Source organism: Dipodomys merriami, unplaced genomic scaffold, assembly GCF_024711535.1.
Source record: "Dipodomys merriami isolate MVZ:Mamm:240054 unplaced genomic scaffold, mDipMer1.0.p SCAF_33, whole genome shotgun sequence".
NCBI lineage: Eukaryota > Metazoa > Chordata > Mammalia > Rodentia > Heteromyidae > Dipodomys > Dipodomys merriami.
In genome coordinates this window covers 2,518,279-2,540,511 of record NW_027204826.1, presented here as the reverse complement: position 1 = coordinate 2,540,511, position 22,233 = coordinate 2,518,279, and the positions used below count along the sequence as shown (strand labels likewise).

The following is a 22,233-nucleotide window of genomic DNA, read 5'->3' as shown; positions in this document are numbered from 1 at the left end:
CCCTGGGTTCGATTCTTCAGCACCATATAAGCAGAAGAAAAAAAAAAGCCAGAAGTGGTGCTGTGGCTCAAGTGGTGGAGCGCTAGCCTTGAGCTGAAGAGCTGAGGGACAGCGCCCAGGCCCAGAGTTCAGGCCCCACGACTAGACCCCCCAAAAAACCAAAAACTTATTTTAGTAAGAAAGAATAACAATTTTGCTAAAGTAAAAGCAATAATACTGAAGCTAGAAACTTGGCCTGCTAAGCATTCTAAACTCTCTAATCCCCCACCCAGGGCTCTGAACCTGCTAATATGCACTCCATTCATTTTCAGTGTATAGCATTTCTAAGTATCGTACCTAGACTTTAGGAATAAATAAGAATACCTCATTATACATTATAAATGATGACAAACCTCTAATATATTTTCTCTTGAAATGAAGTTTATGAAGTCTAAAACTGGTAGTAAACTGGATTTTTTTTTTTTTTTTTTTGCTGGTCATGGGGCCTGAACTTGGCCTGGGCACTGTCCCTCAGCTCTTCAGCTCAAGGCTAGCACTCTACCACTTGAGCCATAGCGCCACTTCCGGCTTTTTCTGCTTATGTGGTACTGAGGAATCGAACCCAGGGCCTCATGCATGCAAGGCAAGCGCTCTACCACTGAGCCACCTTCCAAGCCAACTGCAATGTTTTCATCATAGGTTTTGAGAACTAGTATGACAGCTATTTCCAAATTACTGAATTTTTTTTTTTTTACCATACATACAATTAAGCATCTCATTTCATTAAAGTCAGCTTTTAAAATAACTTAGTAGAAAAACTAGGACTAAGACAGAGAAAGCCAACAAGGCATCTAAGAAATTCCAGCATATCTTGTAATCACAATAGACGTACATCTTTTAAAAGATATGTCAGGCCAGATGCCTGTGGCTCACTCCTGTAAATCCTAACTACTCAGAAGGCTGAGATCTGAGGACTGAGGTTCGAAGCCAGCCTGGGCAGGAAAGTATTATCTCCTATTAACCACCAAAAAGCTGCAATTGGAGTTGTAGCTTAAGGGCAGAGTGCTAACCTTGAGTGAAAAGGCTAATGGACAGTGGGGCGCTGGTGGCTCACTCCTGTAAGCCTAGCTACTCAGTAGGCTGAGATCTGAAGATCACAGTTAAAAGCAAGCCCTGGGAAGAAAAGTCCGTGAGACTCTGATCTCCAATAAACCACTAGAAAACCGGAAGTGGCTCCAGGTAGAGTGCATGCCTTGAGCTGAAGAGCTCAGGGACAGCACCCAGGCCCAGAGTTCAAGCCCCAGTACTGGCACACAACAACAACAACAATGATGACGACAAAGATGATATCATACACTTACCCTGAGAGCATACTGATGACTAAGGCAGCTTATAACCTTTATCAACACAATACTGTCCATCTCAGACACAAGCAAATGCAATAGGACTGTCTTCCTTTGTACTACCATCGAATGTTTTGTTTTTAATTGGATTCTTGGAAAAGAGGACAAATTGCTTAGTCAACATTCCCACTGAGAACTTTCTGTCTAGAGTTTAAGAACTCCAATCTAAGAAATGCAGGCCCGTGTATTTCTCTGTAGGAGCTTAGATAAATAAAACCTGCCACCACCGCCAATTTAGCTCAGCACAGATAAGACTGGCTAAGGAGAACCTGCCTCTCAGCATTACTCTGACTGCTCAGTGTCTTACGCAAAAAGCAACTGCGACAGGAACCAAAACAGTAAGTGTCCCTCCACACTCCCAGGACATAGTCCCCACATGTGAAGTGGTCCCTGTGCATAGCAGCTTGCCAGGCGGGTCTCATTCATCATTGCTAAACACACATAGTTAAGACCCAGGAACACCATATAGATAGATAGATAGATACATACATACATACATGCACACACACACAAATACAAGAATAACAACAACAAAAAAACACCACGTTTCCATTCCCTGGAATTTCCATCTCCATTTCCTTCCCCTTATGAGAGAAAACACACGCTCTTTGTCTCTCTGAGCTTGGCTTACCTTACTTATTAGCATGAATTGTTCTAGGTTCATCCATTTCCCTGAAAATGACATGCTCTTATTCTTTCTAATGGATGAGTAAAATTACATTGTGTACATATATAACACATTTTATTGATCTACTCATTTGTTGTAGGGCATCTGGGAGGAATGTCTTTGGATAAAGGTCTGTAACTTTAACAATATTCAATTTATCAATCTTCCTTTTTTGGGGGCGGTTATCTACTCTAAAATCAAAAAGGTATTTTCCAGTTTTCTCCTAAGTTTTTGTTTTGTCTTTCATATTTATATTTACAGTCCAACTGATACTGATTTTTGTATGTATGTTGTGAGCTGGGGTGGGGGAGGTTAAGATTCACCACCCAGTACCATTGACAGAAAAATCAAATCTTCCCTTACCATACCAAGTATTATCATAAATCAAGTAAATATGTTTAGAATTGTTTCTGGTGTCTAAATTTGGTTCCATAGACCTTCCTATCCTTTTGCCAATAGCACTGCTATCAAAAGCCCTCCCCAACTCTTCAAGACTGCTTTGATTTTTCTCAGTCCTTTTTATATGTCTACATGAATTTTAGAATCCATTTGTTAAACCCTCCTCCTACCATAAACACACCTTGGATTTTCATTAGGATTTCATTTAATCTATAGATCAATTTGGGGAGAAGTGATATCTTCATTAGAGCTTATTCCTCTTAAGTGTTCAGTTTTCTGTCCAGACTTGGGTTTGACATGTTATGCGTGGTGTGTTGGGAACTGGACCCAGGATCTTACACACACAAGGTATATATACACTACCAATGAGCTAGCCCTTGTTTGATTTTTAGAAATGCTAATGTAAGTAGCATATTGCCTTAAAATGTTCATTTTCTAACTATCTATACATACGTTAAGCTTGCATCAGTTCTAATAATTTGTTTACAGATTCTTTTTATTAGAGATAAGAGTCTCACAAGTGGCGCTGTAGCTCAAGTGGTAGAGCGCTCGCCTTGAGCTGAAGAGCTGAGGGACAGTGCCCAGGCCCAGAGTTCAAGCCCCACGACCGACAAAAAAAAAAAAAAAAAAAAAGAAAAGTTTTGGGGCTGAGAAGGTGGCTCAGTGGTAGAGCGCTTGCCTTGCATGCCAGAGGCCCTGGGTTCGAATCCTCAGCACCACATAAGCAGAAAAAGCCGGAAGTGGCGCTGTGGCTCAAGTGGTAGAGCACTAGCCTTGAGCTGAAGAGCTGAGGGACAGCGCCCAGGCCCAGAGTTTAAGCCCCACAACCGACCAAAAAACAAAACAAAACAAAAATTTCCTGTAGCCAGGCGCTGGTGGCTCACGCCTGTAATCCTAGCTACTCAGGAGGCTGAGATCTGAGGATCGCGGTTCAAAACCAGCCCGGGCAGGAGAGACCGTGAGACTCCTATCTCCAATAAACCACCAGAAAACCGGAAGTGGTGCTGTAGCTCAAGTGGTAGAGCGCTCGCCTTGAGCTGAAGAGCTGAGGGACAGCGCCCAGGCCCAGAGTTCAAGCCCCACGACCGACAAAAACAAAAAACAAAAAAACAAAACAAAACAAAAAAAAACAAAAAAACCCAGAAGTGGCGCTGTAGCTCAAGTGGTAGAGCGCTCCCCTTGAGCTGAAGAGCTGAGGGACAGCGCCCAGGCCCAGAGGTCAAGCCCCACAACCGACAAAAAAAAAAAAAAAAAAAAGAGTCTCACAGACTTTCCTGCCTGGGCTGGCTTTGAACCATAATCATCAGATCTGAGCCTCCTGAATAGCTAGGATTACAGGCATGAGCCCCTGGCGCCGGCTGTCTACAGATTCTTTTAGGTTACTATAGCCTCAGGCAATATATTTAGGTTCAAAAAAAGAGACTGGCAGCTGGGTGCAGGTGACTCATGCCTGTAATGCTAGCAACTCAGGAGGCTGAGAACTGAGGATCACAGTTCAAAGCCAGCCCAGGCAGGAAAGTCTGACACCCTTATCTCCAATAAACCTCCAGCAAATTGGAAGTGGTGTTGTGGCTCAAAGTGGTAAGAATGCTAGCACTGAGCTGAAGAGCTCAGGCCGAGTTTTCAAGCCCCACGACTGACTGAAGAGGGAAGGGGGAGGGGGTCGGGAAGACTGGCCTGCAAATACCTTTCTGAAATATCTTTGCCAGGTTTTGGTATCAAGGTTTGCCGATCTCGGAAAACTAGTTATATTCCATAGACAAGTTGAAGCAAGGCCAGGGTTGATTTTTTAAATATCTGTAAGAACTGATCAAGTCACCTAGGCCTATGTTTCTCTGGAGAAAACTGAAATAATGGATTTAATCTATTCATCAGATTAAAACAGGATCCAGATATTTTTCATGTGCCAATCTTGGTGAAATACTCTAACCATTTGTCCATTTCATCTAGAAGTTCAAATTTGTCTGCATAAGTTTTTTTTTTTAAACCTTTTTAATATCTACAGAATCTACAGAGATGTTCCCTGGCTGGATATGGTGGCCTGTCTATTCCCAGCCTCTGAGAAGGCTGAGGCAGGAGGTGACACTACTAGAGGCCAGACTGGGTCTCTGAGATCCTGTCTCATAAAATCAAATTTTGGCTTTAATATTAATTTCTACTTACTTCACTTCTTCTAGTTATTGTGAGTTTAGTTCACTATTCTTTTCCTAACTTGAGGAAAATATTTAATGACTTTATTTTGCTAGTCCTGGGGTTTGAGGAAAATATTTAATGACTTTATTTTGCTAGTCCTGGGGTTTGAACTCAGGACCTACATGCTGTCCCTGAGCTGCTGTTGCTCAAGGCTAGTGCTCTACCACTTCAGCCATGGCTCCACTTCTGGTTTTGTTTTGGTTTTTGTTGGTGGTTTATTGGAGATCAGAGTCTCAGAGTCTTTCCTGCCTGGACTAGCTTTGAACCATGATCCTTAGATCTCAGTTTCCTATTAGCTAGGATTACAGACCTTAGCCAGAGTGCCTGACTAGATGACTGATATTTCGACTTCTTTCTAATATATGTGCTTAAGGTTGTAAATGTCCCACTAACAGCAGTGATGCTGTATTTCCACTATCATACAAATATGCAATTCTCCTAATTTTCTCTCTCGTCCGCGGATATGTACATTAGACTTTTTCACTATTTTTCCCTATGTCTTTGGATGAGTTTAGCACTGCTGCTTTAATAAATTAAGACAACTGTCTTAAAGCAACACATGTCCATTTTCTTATTCTTCTGGATTGTGAGCAGCAAATGTCTTGAGGGGCAGTAAGTTCAGAAAAGTGATTTTGGATGTTGTCTTTCTCTCTGAGCATTTGGCCTCTTAGGTCCTTACTAACTTTACACTTCAGCTCTTATCTGCTCATCTCCCTGAGACCAACTTTGACAAGTCACTTAATCTAGATATGCAGACTTTCTGACTTTTGTGAAGATTAAGTGAGATATGTCTGATGAAGATTAAATGAGATATGTTCCCTTAAAATGTATGATAACAAAACCAACTAGGTGAAGCTCACAAGGAGCTGGGTATTCCAGAGTGGTTTGGGAATTGAGTACAGACACAGTATCACCTATTTCCTTTCCAAGATCACATACCAGTAACTGATGTTGCTAGGATTTGACTCTATAACCTTCACTTGGTTTGGGGTGCTAATTCTTGGCTCGGACTCAGGGCCTGGGCACTGTCATGAGCGTTTGTGCTCAAGTATAGTACTCTACCACATGCGCCACACGTCGGCTACTGCCTTTATTTCTTTTTAGAGTGTCACAGACTTTCCTGCCCAGGCTGGTTTTGAAACTTGATCCTCAGATCTTAGCCTCTCGAGCAGCTGGGATTACAGGTGTGAGTACCATGCCCAGCTTAAAGCACTTTCTTTTCTTTTCTTCTTCTTTTTTTTTTCTGAAGGTGATTCTGGGTTATGAGCTCTGAGCTCAGGGCCTTGTACTTGCTAGCAGGTGCTCTACTGTGTGAGCCCCAACATTCAGCCTTGTTCTTCAGGTATTTTTCAGGTAGAGTTTTACAATTTTGCCCAGAATTGGCTTCAGACTACAATCTTCCTAGGTAGAACACAGGTACAGTATAGGCCTACATGTGCATACATACATACACACATAGGCCTGTCTCCTGTATAGCTAGGATGACAGGCAGGAACTACCTCACCTGGCTTAGTAGTTAAGACAGAATCTCACAAACATTCTGTTTGAGCTACCCTTGAGCCATGATCTTTTCAATCTCTGCCTCCTGAGCAGTTGGGATTACAGGTGGGAGCCATCATGACCCATCTGTGAGGGCACTGTTGCTTAATAATATTGTTTCTGCAATACTGTTCTGATACTGTTTGTGATACCAGTGAATGCTTATTATATAGAAAACACAAATGCTTCAGAAATATATACTAATCCAGCAGTTTTTCTAGTTTTCTATTTTTCTTATTTTCATTTCTACAAAAATAGTCTAATAATATCTTCGATTTTTTTTAAAGCCAGTATGAAAAATGAGAAGGTAGGTAAATGCTTTGCTTAACCACTCCACTGTTGAATAGTTCAGTTTTATTTTTTAGACACTGTAGATGTCAGTGCTATTAACAAATCCTGCAAAAGTGGAATTCCTGCTTCAAGAGTGTGAAAATTTTAGCACTGACTGCTGATACACAAGCTGTATACCACCAACAAAAATGAAGAGGGAAAAGAGATTAAAGTTACTGAGGGAGGAATGATGGGCACATGGACATTGGAAAGAAAAGGAAGTGAACTTTGTGACAGGAAAGGAAAAAAAAGTGGAGTTGTTGATACAAATTCTTGTAAAACAGGGGCGTTATTTTTTCTTAAAAGGAGGGAGATCTGGCTTTGTTGAAAATTCAAATGCTTAAATACAAACCACACATGTCTACCTCAACATCTTTCCAGGAATCTATTTCCATGACCTGCTTCTCTCTACCCCTAACCACGCAGTCTTGGACACAGATAAAATATGACTTTGGTGTATGTTACAAATCTGTCTGGTATGTCAGGTTCAACCTGATCTTCAGTATCACCTGTCATTCTAACCTATTACTAGCCATTCAGTGATGTGGTATGTGGACCTTTATTACTGTTTTAAGACACACACACACAGATACGATCTTTTTAAAGAATGACACATGTATCAATCACAAAACACTAACCTAAGCTACTACTTTCATGAACAATAAAATCTAGTCATAAAGTTAAATAAGCAGCATGTAATCGTGAGCCCTGCCTACCTGTTTACAAACTGAGCTTCAATTTTTACCTAACTAAAGTCAGGATTCAAACATGACATTGGTTTATAATCCGATTTTGGGGGGATGGGGTAATGGAGGGGTTGCTGGCTCTTTTACTCATAGCTGGTGCTCGACCATTTGAGCTATGCCTCCAGTCCAGTGTAAGTTTGTTTAGAAAGAATCTGATACTTTCAGTTTTTGAACATTAGTCTTGCTCTGCTTGGGGAAGGGTATGTTCTGCTCTGGTGGCTGTGTGAGTACCGCGGTGTACATTTACACCAACCTGGGGATGTGGCCTATCATGCCCCATGTTGCGTATATGTACGGCAGAGACCATTCTTTAATGCGGTCCTTGGTGGATGGAGCTGCTGCTTCCCTGTCCATGATGGTGCAATCCATGACAGTCTTGTCAGCAATAGCTTGTTTTGAATCTAGTGAGCATAGTAGATTTGCAACTGCTATTTTATTTTATTCTTATTTTCCTCGGCCATGGGGCTTGAACTCTGGGCCTGGGAGCTGTCCCACAGCTCTTCAGATCAAGGCTAGCGCTCTACCACTTGAGCTACAGCACAACTTTCTTCTGGTTTTCTGGTGGTTTATTGGAGATAAGAGTTTCATGGACTTTCCTGCCTGGGCTGACTTTGAACCGCGATCCTCAGATCTCTGCCTCCTGAACAGCTAGGATTACAGGCGTAAGCCACCTGCACCTGGCTTGCAACTACTATTTTAAAATAGTATTGACTTTATGGGACTGACTCTTTTAAGGCCAAGTTGATCTTTCTATGTCACAGAAATCTCAGTTGTTTATGCCCCAAAGCAACTTTCTTTCCACCCCTATTTTCCTTCCTCATTCCCCTTTCCTCCCATGGTGGGTGGGGCAGTGTGGGCCAGGTCCTCCGGGAAAAACAAAATACTTAGAAAATGAGTGCTTATAGCTACCAAGTCCTTCCTCTGTAAGTACTACGGCCCCAAACGTACCTGCCAGAGGCCCCATTATGCACAGAGTACGTCAGCACCTACAACTGAGGCTCCATCTGAGATCCTCTTTCTCCTTTCTATCAGACTTTGGTAAATTCCAATGCTGACACCACTGGCCTCTAACATTTGCTGCTTAATAGACTGAGAAAGTTCACTAACTTCTCTAAGCCTCAATTTTCCCAAGTACAAAATGCTGAATTATCAAAATTAATGTAACCCATGAGCTCTAGGCATGGTGGCTCACACCTGTAATCCTAGCTACTTGGGAAGTGGAGACCACGAGGATCAAAGTGTGCTGGCATGGGCAAAACTGGGAGATTTTATCTTAAAAAAAACAAACAACAAAGCTGGGCATGGTGTGTGTCTATCATCTCAGCGGCACAGAAAGCCTCAAAAGGGGGATCTTAGTCCATGCCAACCCCAATATAAATCATAAACGCTGGCAGAAAAATAACAGGTGTTAAAAAAGGATAAAGGAACGGCTCAAATGGTAGAGAGCATTCCTAGCAAAGGCAAGGGTCTAGGTTCAAATCCCAGCCTTACCAAGGGGGGAAAAGATAACATGCAAAAGCTTGGTGTGGTGGCATATGCTTGTAATCTCAGCACACAGAAGGCTGAGGCAGGAGAACTGAGTATGAGGTTAGCCTGGGCTGCATATGACAGACCTTGTTTCAAAAACAGAAGCCAAGACTGGGGCTTTACCTGAGTTGTAGCACGCTGGCCTACCACCTGCAAGGCCCTCGGTTCCCATCCTCAAACTGAAAGGGGGAAAAATTGCTAGTATCATAAAAAATTATTACAATCCTTCAAGGAACCATAAGTATTGCATTGAGAACTAAGACATGCTCATACTCTTAGAATCTAAGAAAATAATTCAGATAGTTTTATTTAATAGTGCCTGACACATAAAAGGTACTAAAACATGTCTCCAAATGAATACCTTTATTTGTACTGACTTTCCCAAGTCACTGTCCTCAGTTCCTGCCCATTAAGATTTTTCTACTTCAATCATCTGGGGGATAGTTTTAGAATCAAATGCTAACATCCCTGTCTACTGTTCTCCCACTTTCTCCAGGAACTTCATGTTGATTGCTTAACTTCTGGTTCTACCACCATCTCAATAATGACTGTCACAGAGAAACTGAACTGCACCTTAGCAATCCCAGCTACCCAGGGGGTTGAAGCAGGAAGATCATCAGTTCAGGGCCAATCTGGGCGAGACCCTATTTCAAAACACACCACTACCAACCACCACCAACCATCACCACCATCACCCCAACCCTCTCTGCCAACCAAAATAATTACAAAAGGGCTGAAGGCATGGCTTAAGTGGTAGAGAGCTTGCTTAGCAAGCATGAAGCCATGGGTTTACTCCCCAGTACAAAAAAAAACAAAAACAAACAAACAAAAAAGCCCAAATCAAAAACCAAATGGCCTACCTATCACAGCCTTGACCTAATTAGAAGAAATGGAAAACTTTCTTTCAGATCCTAAGGTGTCTTTGTCTATTGTTAACCCCACCACCATCTAACCTGCTACATTAAGAAAAAGGACAACCAATGCTCTTCTCACTTCCATCCTCACCTGCTCCTTCTCACGTCTCTAGTCCCAGGCCACACCATTTCCACTTCCCTGTGGGAACTGAGGAATTCCATTTCCTTGTGTGCAAGGCTTAAAGCAAACTCATGGGCAAATCCCAATGACCAGCCTGCCTGAAGCAAGACTGTGGCTTAAATAATAGCATTTATTAAGCTTCCAGCACCAGGAGATTGTGCCAGGTGATTTACATGTATTTTTCCTTTTCCCCATCAAACAACTCCATTTAGACTCAGGCAAACTAATTGCTCAAGGTTATCAACCTAGTAAAATATAAATATAGTTTTTTTTTTTTATTTTTTTTATTTTTTGGGTCCGGTCGTGGGGCCTGAACTCTGGGCCTGGGCGCTGTCCCTCAGCTCTTCAGCTCAAGGCTAGCGCTCTACCACTATGAGCCACAGCGCCACTTCCGGCTTTTTTCTTTTTGCTTATGTGGTGCTGAGGAATCGAACCCAGGGCCTCAGGCATGCAAGGCAAGCGCTCTACCACTGAGCCACCTTCCCAGCTAAATATAGTTTTGAATTTGGCCCGTCTTCCCTGCCCCACTCTGTTCACACTTATTTGTTCAGACAGTACAAAGGAACTAAATGATAGGATCATGCTGTATGCTTCAATTAAATAAAACATTCACAAGATCAAGAGAGCTCAAATGTAAGACTGCATCCTGAAAAGTGATGAAAAAGTAGACATTATTTTGGAATACCAAGGTAGTGGTGGTGATGGGAAAACCTAGTTTGGAAACAAAAAAAGTAAATTCCAAGAGGATTTAGGCATTTTGTATTTGAAGTCCTCAGGACATAGACAGGTGCTGAACTTCTGTTGAAGAAGAACACTACCTCTTTTTTTATAGTTTTGGCCTGTACTTAAGCTTGAACTTAAGCTTCATGCCTACCTGCTTGGCTTGCTTGCTCACTTGGCTGGTGCTCTACCACTTGAGCCACACCTCCAGCCTGCTTTTTGCTGATTCTTTTGAAGATGGAGCAGAGTGGATTTCTCTGCCCAGGCTGGCTTCAAATCAGATCTCAGTCTCGAGTATTTACAGACAGTTTTTTTCCCCACCTTAAATGTGACATCCTTCGATTATAAAATGCAAAGAACATGCAACAAAAGGCATTAAAAAAAAACAACAAAACACACCATCTTGGAAGATAGCTTCTTCAGAGCAGCACTTTAAAAGAAGAGGCTCCACAGACTACTCTTCTCTATTTGTCACAAGCTTTTCTAATATTTCTTCTTTGATGGAGCCAATGAATAACTGTCACTTATCACAAGACATCTTCTTCCAGATATTTACTTTATATATTGCTTCCTTCTCTACAGACAGTTCTTCAAGCTTCTCGAGTCTTTCAGCTGCAGCAATTTTTCTTATTTCTATTATACTACATGTCTTCCATGGAGAATCTGGAGGGCCAAGTTAATAAACTCCTTTGCTTTCCAAAGACAGATTCCAAAAACAATACTACTGAATCTCAGTGTGTGTTTGTATATGACTATAAATATAAATAAATATATTTATGTTTCAGTCCTGGGACTTGAACTCAGGGCCTGGGCACTGCCCCTGAGTTTCTTTTGCTCAAGGCTAGCATTCTACCAATTGAGCCACAGCACTACTTCAGGCTTTTTCTGTGTATGTAGTACTGAGGAATTGAACCGAGGGCTTCATGCATGCTAGGCAAGTACTCCGCCACTAAGCCACGTTCCCAGCCCACTTCTGGCTTTTTGGTGGTTCACTGAAGAATCTCATGGACTTTCCTGCCTGTGTTGACTTTGAACCACGATCCTCGGATTTCAGCCTCCCAAACAGCTAGGATTACAGGAGTAAGCCATGAGTACCTGGCTTCAGCCAGTATTTTGAAAATATTTTCTTTTTCTCATTCAGTCCTACAATTTTTCCATACTTCAGCAATTCCTAATACTTTAATTCCTAATACTAATAGTTTAATTTTTCAGGGTGATCCCATCATTTTGTATAGGAGAGTTATATAGAAGATACTGGCACACTTTTTTTTTTTGGCCGGTCGTGGGGCTTGAACTCTGGGCTTGGGCACTGTCCTTGCGCTCTTCAGCTCAAGGTGAGTGCTCTACCACTTAAGCCACAGCACTACTTCTGGTTTTCTAGTGGTTTATTGGAGATAAGAGTCTCACTGCCCGGGCTGGCTTTGAACTGTGATCCTCAGATCTCAGCCTCCTGAGTAGCTAGGATAACAGGCGTGAGCCACCACTGCCCGGCTCTGGCACATTTTCTTTTGAGGCTATTAGTAACTACTTAAGATGGTCTACATGGCCCTCCTCTTCTATTAAGAACACAAGCTCATTAAGTCTTGTCTTTTTTTTTTTTTGGGTCCGGTCGTGGGGCCTGCACTCTGGGCCTGGGCACTGTCCCTCTGCTCTTCAGCTCAAGGCTAGCGCTCTACCACTTGAGCCACAGTGCCACTTCCGGCTTTTTTCTTTTTGCTTATGTGGTGCTGAGGAATCGAACCCAGGGCCTCAGGCATGCAAGGCGAGTGCTCTACCACTGAGCCACCTTCCCAGCCCCTAGTCTTGTCTTTTTTAGTCAGCTTATGGTAGCAATTCTGCAGTCTTTCAAAAGATAATTGATTTTAGAGTCTCAGACTGATTACATACTGTACCGTTGTGTTGGAGATGAACTGTTGTGTTGGAGATGAACCCCAACGCTTCCATGCAAGGTTAAGTGTCCTCTTGCCCTCTCTGATGTTTATTTCTGCAATGCTAAGAATTGAACTAAAGACTTCATGCATGCTAGGCAAATGCTTCTACCCCTGAGCTACATTCCAGCTGGAGATGTCAAGTTAAAACCAAAACAAAATAGTTTAAAATATTCCTATGATCACTTTTAGTTTCTAGAACATTTTGCAAATAACTAAACCAAACAGCTTTTTAAAAGAACTAGAATGAATTGCAAACTCATCCCAAAGGAAGATATACACAAGCCTTAAGTTCTTGAAAAAAGTGTAGGCTCACTTGAAGATATCCTAAAATTAATGAATCTGTTGAGGATTCCATAATGTAAGCTCCGAGAGATTGATTCCTTCTTTATCCACACACCTGGATAACTCTTCGACAGAGGCCAAGAAATTGAAGTTGAGAGTATTTACTGCCATCTCAGATGACAGCTTCACCCACGCACACACAAAAATATGAGAAAGCAGTTGTTATTCATTTTTGTAAGGTTCACCCTGGGAAGGCGAGGCAGGTTCCTCCCTCCTCTTGGCTAAGTCTCTGCCCAGTACCTGTGTCACCTAGGTAACTGGCACACCTGGAAGTCACATCCCCAGCTGCTTCCCCCCGCCCCCCCCTTCCCATCAGACCAGGCTCTGAGGTCATATCTGCATCCAGTGTGGCCACACCTTCCCCCACCTGGCTGCACCTTCTCCTCTCCCCTTCCCTACTTAAACCCAGGTCAGACTTCAGCCGCCCATTCCTTCGGCCATGTGGTCTCCACCTTGCATGGCAGGGGCAGGCAGTTCAGAAACATAAACTCCATTTCCTGCCTGAAAGCGCATGGTGTTCTCTTTACCAGCTATCTAATTAAACCTACATATTTAAATACGTAACAGTTTTGTCATTTGTTAATAATATTTCCCTTTCCTTAAAATATGGACTGAGCTCATGAGCTTTGCTCCATGCTTGAAAACCACAGAGGGCTGGGAATGTAGAGTGCTTGCCTCACACGCATGAAATCCTAGGTTTGATTCTTCAGCATCACATACACAGTAAAAGCCGGAAGTGGTGCTGTGGCTCACGTGGTAGAATGCTAGCCTTGAGCAAAAGAAGCTCAGGGACAGTGCCCAGGCCCTGAGTTCAAGCCCTAGCACTGGCAGAAAACAAAAATAAAACACAAAGAAAGCTGGGTGTTAAGTAACTCACACTTGTAATTCTAGCTACTCAGGAGGCTGAGATTGGAGGATTCTGGTTTGAAGCTAACCAGGGCAGGAAAGTCCATGAAAGTCTTGTCTCCAATTAATCAGCAAGAAGCCAGAAGCAGAGCTGTGGTTCAAGTGGTAGATCACCAGTCTTAAGGGAAAAACTAAGGGGCAGCACCCAGGCCCTGAGTTCAAGCCCAGTACTGGTATCAAAGCAAATAAACCCATAAAGGACAGGCATCATTTAAAAATTGATGCTAAATTAAATCATAAAGACAGAAAATGGAGGAAAATACACCTTGTACAAATGGCTACAAGTGGCAGTTTTTGTTGTTGTTATTTTTAGGTCTGAGACCCAGACTCAAATTCAGTACCTGATGCTAGTGCTCTACCAACTGAACCACACCTCCAAGTCAAGGCAGTAACAGTTTTGTCATTTGTTAATATTTCCCTTTCCTTAAAATATGGATTGAGCTCATGAGCTTTGCTCCAGATTGTTTTTGCAGGTTCTGGGGCTTGAACTCAGGGCCAGGGCACTCTTCAGCTTCAGCTATAGCACTACTTTTGGCTTCTTCTGAGTAGTTTATTGGAGATAAGAGTCTCATGTCCTTTCTGGTCCAGCCTGGCTTCCAACTGGGATCCTCAAACATCAGCCTCCTGAGTAGTTAGGATTATAGGTATGATGAGTCACTGGCGGCTGGCAGGACAGATTTTTTAAAAACTATAATTTTATTGTTATTACTAAAGTGTTGTACAGAAGGGACCATTTTGTAAGTGAGGTAATGAATACATTTCTTTTTCTGGACCATGTCACCCCTTCCTTCGCTTTCCCTCTAATCCCTAACCACAAGTTACATAGGTCATTTTCCACATAGTGTAAAGTGAATAGCATGATTATATTTGTTTACTCTCTATCCTCCCTTTTTGCGCCCACCTTTCTTCTCTCTAAAAAACCAAAGCAAAAATGAACACTACCACCACTAACAACAACAACAACAAAAACCCATGTTTCTGCAGCAGATTTTTTCTTTTTTTTTTTTAAGGCTGAGGAAGTTGTCATGAGGCACAGGGCACAACCTGTAGCCCCAAGACAAAATGTCGATGTAAGATACCAGTGATATTAAAAATAGCACCAGAATGAATGATTTCAGTAAGATGCTTTCCCTTTGCCTAGATGAAAACGTTCGGGTCATGTCTGTAACTATTCAGTCTTCTAATAAACCACCTCCTTACAGACTTCCAGTTGCATGTCAAGGCAGAGAACATTCTAGCTCATTCAACCCAGGATGAACTTGAGCTGGGGAGCGAAGGTGTGTTTTTTACCTCCAGTCACCTCCGTAGTCTTCAGAGTTTTGAACAGGAGATTCAAGTTATTTGGAGAAAGCATTAGGAAAATCTTGTTGGGGATGGGCGGTGGGGAGACAATTTTCCTGTCTTACACGTGGAAGCAAAAACACCCAAGTTCACGTGTGTGTGGGGGGGGGGGAGGGGGGAGTGATCAGCACAAACTTGGGTGAATTAACTTTTGATATTAAACACACACACCCCTCCCTTTCCCGCCCTCTCCCCCAAAACCCACCTTACCAAGCAGAGGAAACGGGGGGGGGCAGGTCACCCCCAAGCCATCACTTTCCCCTTCCACACACAACAGTCCCCCCCACCTCCTGCCCCGGCACAGGAAGTGAGTTATGCCCCCCCTCCACAGTGACGGCGTCCCCTCCCCTCCCCCCGCCGGAAGTGAAGCGCCCCCATTCAAGCTGGGCCGCAACCCCCCCCCCCAGCCAGTAACAACGGCAAAAGGGGGGAAGTTCAAAGGGACGGGCTGTGGGAGGGCGGCCCGCCGGCGGGCCCCCCGGCACCCCCCCCCCCCCGGGCCGCCTGGCTTCACTCACCTGCCGACGGCAGGGCCAGGCCGGCGGGGCCCGAGGCCTGGCGAGACCCCGGCACCAGCACGCTCCCCGCGGCCCCTCTCGGTCGTCGTCCTTCTCCCCGGTCCGTGCTCTCACGGCTTGGCCGAAATTCCTCCGCAGCACTTTGATTTCAGATAATCTTTGCCTTCTTCTTCCTTATCTAATGGTCTTAAATCACCTCCGGTTAGAAGCAACTTCTTTATATAGTGGTAATAGTTGGAAATTCTTCCGGGGAGGAGAAAAAATGAAATATTATCCCTCCCGCTCCCTTCAGGAAAAGGGGGGGGGAGAAAGAAAGAAAGAAAAGAAAAAAAAGGGGGATTATTTTGTCCCACCACGGCGAAGGAGTACGTGATTACGCAAGGTGAGACTCATTTTCGCGGAGGCTCCTGGGAGATGTAGTTTTTTTTCCTAAAGCAACTCCCCCCCCCCCACCTTCCCGCAGATAGTGGGATTTTAATTGGTAATTACGATATATTGACTTCCGTGAAAACACGTGTTCTGTACTCGCCGGCCGGCTGACACACAGGGATCTGGCTCTGAGCAGGGGGAGAGCTCGGTTGCCCGTTTCCTCAAGCGCCTAACTAATTGAACCTGAATTTCCCCTCCACGCGGGCCCAAGGTCTCATTCGCCCCGCCCTCTTGCTTTGGCCCCACCCACCCAACCAATCAGGCGCCGTATAGGTCGGGTTTTCGGAAGATTGACACGCAGAAAGGCGGGTTTTGGAGGAGATTCCTCTCACAGGGCTGAGAGCGGAGTCGGAGGCGCGTGCGCGCGCGCGCTCGCTCCCTCCCTCCCTCCAGAAACGCCGCGGGCGCCGGGCGCGGGGCGCGAGGCGCAGGAGCGCGCGCGGAGGGGCGGCGCGCGGGCTGGGCGGAGCGGGCCGGCTGGTGGGCCGGGCGGACGGGCGGGGAAGGCGAGCGGCCGGGCGCGCGCGGTGGACTCGGCGGCCGCCAGTAGTTAGTTAGTTGTTAGTCAGTGTCAGTTGCTCGGCGGCGGCGGCGGCGGTCACCAGGAAGGGGACCGGGACGGGCGGCGGCGGAGATCCCCGCGGTGGTGTGCGCACCCCTCAGGTAACGGGGGGCCGGGAGGGTGGGGGCGCAGGGCCGCCCGCGTCCCCTCAGGTCCCCGTCTTCCTCCGGGCGCCGGCCGGCGGGCCGGGGTCGCCGCGGGGGAGGACGCCGACGCGGGCCGGGCGGCGCCGCCGGGGGGCCCGGGGTGGCCGGCGCGCGCGCTCGGGGTTCTCCCCCTGGGTCCCACCCCGCGCCCCGCCGGCGCCGCGCGCCCCCCGCCGTCGGCCGGCCCAGCCCCCCTCGCCCTCCGCCGGGCCGTGGCCCTGAGAGCGCGGCGCCCCCCAGAGGAGGCAAAAGTTGAGGACGGCTCCGGCCGCATCTACACCCCCGGACACCCCACATCCATCCCCCCCACACCCCCAAATCAGGGGACAGCCTCGCCTGCAAGCCCGGGGCATGAACGGAGCCTGGAGCTCTCACGCCTGCTCTCTTCCCCTCCGTGGCTGGGGGACCCCCCCCCCACTTCCCGTCCACGCGGAGCGTGAGTCTTGGGGTTTAAACAGTTTCTTCTCTGACCCCGTTGACTCACGGATTCCTCAACTTTTCTTTTCCTCTCGAGGGGAGGACTTGGTGTCTGAACCATGTCCTTCCCCCCCCCCCCATTCTTCCTCCCTTCCCCTTCCCCATCTTCTGCCCCGTCCCTCCGAGAGTTTGATTTGGTCCCTAGGCTACATTAAAGATTGCTGAGAACAAACATACCAGGGTGCTTCTGCACATCCGTTTTCTTTTTAAGATCCAAGTGTAGGAATCAGAGCTGTGGAATGGAGTTGTTGGAGGGCTGGCGTGGAAGGGTAGTGATGAGTTAGAGGAAAACTATGATTTCATCTTTATTGGCCCTTACTATAGAAAACCTAGCACTAGCACCCCCCCCCTTCTTCTGCCTCTCTTGAATATGGTAGGACTCCACGTTCAATTAGATACTTGGAGACTTACATAAAAGGCTATTTTTAGGTCATTGGATGATAATAGATGAACAGCTTTTCACCTGAATTGGAACTGCTTCAGAGATTCTGTTTAGGGCCTTACCTGCTGATTTTTATTATTTACTTATTTGCTTATTTATTTATTTGGGTTCATCCAGTGCTCTTTTTTTTTTTTCTTTTGTCGAGGCCATGTAGTAATGTGTATAGTTAGAGAGAATATTGCTCTCTGCAATGTGAAAGTGAAAAAAAAAAAAAACCCAACGGAATTATCCACATGGGTAAAACTTTCCATGAGCAATCTTGGATACTTAACTCAGTGATGGCTTCTTTTGTAATCTCAGAACATTTTAGATTTTGCCCAATTCACTGACCACCCTGATTGCATTCTGAATTGCCTAAGCATTTCTTTCTTTTGGTGGCTCATTTAGCAAATTAGAATAGCAGGTAAGGTGCCTTTTTTTTTTTTTTTTTTTTTGCTTCAGAGATTGAGTCAGTTGCTTCCAGCACCAAAATGACCAGTTAACAACAAAAGCAGAAATTCATTCCACGGCTCTGTGACCAACTCTCCAAGTATGTAAAAAAACAAACATCCCCTGCCCATAGATGTCAGAGGGCAGGAGGAGAAAATATTTTATCATGTCTTTATTTTGGAGACTAACATGATTATATTATGTGGGAAAAAATGTCAAATGATTTTTTTTCGAAAGCTTTTTGACATGTGGTTATCCTTTCCACCACCCCCTATTTAGGGGCTGACATTTATCTTTGGCTGTTTTCCAGGGTTGGAAGAGAAGTGTTGTACTGAAAGGAAAAGATAAGATTGCTTTGAACTATTATGATATGAGTGATATGCAGAGAAACTTCCACAATAATGTTTGTACCCCATTAACATTCTGTCAGAATTCATTTTTAAAAAGTCTAATCCTGAGGCCCATAAAGAAATAATGTCACTTCATAACTGTTACCCTGACAATCACATTAAAAAATGTTCCTGAAATGCATTCTGTGTGTACTCATATAAACATTTATCTTTGTACATTTATGGTAATGTAAATATTTAACTCTGAAAGCTTAAAAACTTTTATTTGCCTATTTGCATACATGCTTTCCAGCATCTCGCTGTGCCAGCCATATTTGCCAAATGAGCATCAGCCATAAATTCATGCTTTGGCACATTTCATATAATAAGTCTTCTAAATTGCTCCATGGTGAAGCATCATGAGATTAGTATTTGGTTCATGAGAGAGATTTGTTGTTGTGGGCTGCAGTGATGCGCAGTTGAACTGGAACAGGTGCCGCTGGGCTCTAGTTGTTTGTCTTGAAAATCTGCCAGACCATACCTTTGTTGTTTCATCAATTTAGGGGCCTCATTGTGGCCCCTGACATGCCAACTATGACCCCTGGCATGCCCATATCACTATTGCCAATTGCTGTTTTCTGTAAGAGGCAGGCATGTGTCTGTCTGTCTCTGTGTGCCTCTGTCTCTCTGTATCTGTGTCTGTGAGAGCGCAGGAGGTTGATTTTCTAACTTGCCAAGCTCTTTACTGTGAGTCTACTTCCCCATTCTTCTTTCATCATCAGAGCTCCTGGTTAAGTTCTTAGGCTCCTTCCCTGATGGTTGATTTTCTTTGGAGAACTAGAAGTTCTAACTTCCACATATGTTTGGCAAACCACAAATGTTTGGGTGCATTTTAAGCTGTAGACACGCTAGTAGGACTTAAGTGTATGTAGAATGTATTTCTTTTTGCAAGAGGTTTAGGAAGAGAAGATGGCTGGTCATCATAATTACTATAGTATGACAGATGACAGGTGTGCACACAGGTGCCTATAAGGCACAAGGGGGGGAGTAGTTGACTCAGACTAGGATACTTTTTTTGTTTTTTTTTTGGCTGTTCCTGGGGCTTGAACTCAGGGCCTGGGTGCTGTCCCTGAACTTCTTTTGTTCAAGGCTAGTGCTCTACCACTTGAGCCAGAGCGCCACTTCCAGCCTTTTGTTTATCTACTACTGAGGAATCGAACCCAAGGTTTCATGCATGCTTGGCAAGCACTCTACCACTAAGCCACATTCCCAGCCTGGAGTAGGATTCTTGGTGGTGGGAATGTTCTAGAATAGGTCATCTAAGTTAATCAAGAAAGAGTAATAGCTGGGCACTGGTGGCTCATGCCTGTAATCCTATTTAATCAGGAGGCTGAAATCTGAGGATCACAGTTAGAAGTCAACCCAGGCAGAAAAGTCCTCCAGAGATTCTTAGCTCCAGTTAACCACTCAAAAACTGCAGGTGAGCTGGGCACCAGGTGGCTCATGCCTGTAATCCTAGCTACTCAGGAAATTGAGGTCTGAAGATTGTGGTTCAAAGCCAGTCTGGGCAGGAAAGTCCATGAGACTCTTGCCTCCAATTAACTACCAGAAAACGAAGTGGCACTGTGGCTCAAGTGGTAGAGCGCTAGCCTTGAGCTGAAGAGCTGAGGGACAGAGCTGAGGCCGAGAGTTCAAGCCCTACAACTGACAAAACAAAAGCAAAACAAAAACTGGAAGTGGTGCTGTAGCTTAAATGGTAGAGCACTAGCCTTGAGCAAAAAGAGGCTCAGGACAACACCCAAGTCCTGAGTCCACAAACCACACACACAACACAAATACATAAGCTAACTAGGTTCAGAAAGAGGGATATTAGTGCTGTCATCTTGAAATACAAACAACAATTTTAAGCTGCACAAATAATTTAAACTTTTCTACTAACCATCTTTCAAAAAGTGAAATGTGGGGCTGGGAAGGTGGCTTAGTGGTAGAGTGCTTGCCTTGCATGCATGAAGCCCTGGGTTCCATTCCTCAGCACCACAGAAATAGAAAAAGCTGGAAGTGGGGCTGTGGCTCAAGCGGTAGAGAACCAGCCTTGAGGTGAAGAGCTGAGGGACAGTGCCCAGGCCCAGAGTTCAGACCCACAACCGACAAAAAAATAAAAAAAAAAAAAGAAAAGAAATGTATAATTCAACCCTATATATCTAAAATAGTAGAATCTCAACATGGGATCACATTGCAGAGCCATTTGACATTTTCCCTTTCATACTCAGGTTTTAGGCTCTGGTGTGTATTTTATATGTATAGCATATTCAGCTTCAACTAGTTACATTCAGTAGTCATGTGGGGACAGCTGAGTTTTTAGATGAAGGGTTGATGTATTAAGCCACATCATGGATTGTGAACCAAGCTTGGGAACCTGAATTTCATTCTGAAGAGTGCAGATTTACTTTTCAAAAAAGGCCATGCTGTGAATGGAATCAGATTTATGTTTTAGACCTATGATTTGGGCAAGAAAGTGAAGGCTGAATTAGGGGCAAAATTAGAAGCAGCACCAGTTAGAAATCTATTCCTGGTGAGAAATGGTGAGGGAAGTAGAGGAAGGGGGTGGATGTACAAGGGATCTAGGAAGAATTACCAGCAGGATAGGATAAATAATAAGATTACAGAATTGAGAAAGATACATACGATTTTAGGATAATTCTCACGTTCAAGTGGTGAATTGGGGCCAGTAGGGAAAGACTCACAGTCTGTGGCAGACAGCACTGGTATAAACAAAAGGAAACTCTGAGACATTGGTCTGCGAAGCTAAGGGAGGAGGAGAATAATATTACAAGGTCTAGAAGTGGTCCACAGGCTAAAAAGACCAGGAAGATAAGGACTGAATAAAGTTTCTCAGACTTGATGACTAAGATGTCTTCTTAGAACTTGAGCAGCAGTAGTTAGCTACATTGTAATGAATTGAGCCTGGGTGAATGTGGGCTAATGTAGCTAATTGAGACTGATACAGTGGGTGCTACAAAGGGCTCTGAAGGAAATGAGAGAGGGGGCACCAGGGATGTGTATGCTTGCCTTTTTCTCCCCTTCCCTTCTTTTCCCTCTCCTCGCCTCTTTTTTCTTATTTTTTTTCTTTCTTGTAAATTTAGAGGGTCTTGGACAGGATTGTATGAGACTACTAAGAACCAATGGAGGGGAGAAATTAACAAGATGCAGGGAGGGAGATAGATTGAGACTGAGGCAACCCTGTAGCAGAGGGGAGGAGATCTGAGGCATTAGCAGAAAAAAAATTACCCTTGAGTGGTAGAACTACTCTTAACGTTTCAGGGAGCAAAAAAGAAGGCAGTAAAGATGGATGGCAGTGTAAATAGTTTGAAACTGACAGAGATGGGAAAGAGTAGATGATGCATCCTCTGTTATTTTTGATCACTTGCTAAGGATGATGGGAAACTGGTCAATTTGAGATTCTTGAAGAGTATGTGAATTTGTAACCCCTTCCACCCTGGCATGGGGGGAGGGAGGGGGGGAAGGCAGACACTTACATGCCTGAGGAACAAACGCAGTATTGAAGAATTATTGGAGGTTGTGGACTGGTATGTAGTGGTACCACTCAGCATGGTTGTGTGATTTTTCTCCGCAGTAATCAGTTTCAGTATATCAGAAGAAGCTATTTAATACTCACAAGAGCCAGCCCTTTCTTTTTTGTTACACTACTTCTTTATAAGATGAACAGCTGGGGTTTAAACCTCCATGGTCAGTCCCAGGGTCCCACACTACTCTCCACTGGCTGATTGGCAGACCTCTGCTAGAGGTACTCTGAGGACAGGTATGGGTGAGGAATTAATGATA

At 44.5% G+C, this 22,233-nt stretch overlaps 2 protein-coding genes across 8 annotated transcripts in view; one reads left to right on the top strand and one right to left on the bottom strand.

Moving 5' to 3' along the window:
• The window catches only part of Hmg20a (high mobility group 20A), a 73,688-nt gene extending 57,481 nt beyond the window's left edge, over positions 1-16,207 (bottom strand). Inside the window, exons 1-2 of one of the 3 annotated variants that reach the window (XM_070042837.1) lie at positions 16,066-16,207; positions 15,577-15,819 (exon numbers count right to left, since the gene is read on the bottom strand). Coding sequence is in view for 1 of the 3 variants with exons in the window: in XM_070042836.1 (XP_069898937.1) it covers positions 1,341-1,351 (11 nt within the window). In the remaining 2 variants the exon portion in view is untranslated. Of the gene's footprint in view, positions 1-1,340; positions 1,367-15,268; positions 15,288-15,576; positions 15,820-16,065 lie in introns of those variants that run through there. The other 2 variants (XM_070042840.1, XM_070042836.1) reach the window with 2 other exon arrangements.
• A 294-nt stretch (positions 16,208-16,501) lies between these two features.
• Peak1 (pseudopodium enriched atypical kinase 1) overlaps positions 16,502-22,233 on the top strand; it is a 230,520-nt gene continuing 224,788 nt past the window's right edge. For 4 of the 5 annotated variants that reach the window (XM_070042827.1, XM_070042825.1, XM_070042828.1 and 1 more), the window contains exon 1: positions 16,502-16,668. The gene's annotated coding sequence lies outside the window, so the exon portion shown is untranslated. Of the gene's footprint in view, positions 16,669-18,073; positions 18,162-22,233 lie in introns of all 5 variants that reach the window. The other variant, XM_070042830.1, reaches the window with a different exon arrangement.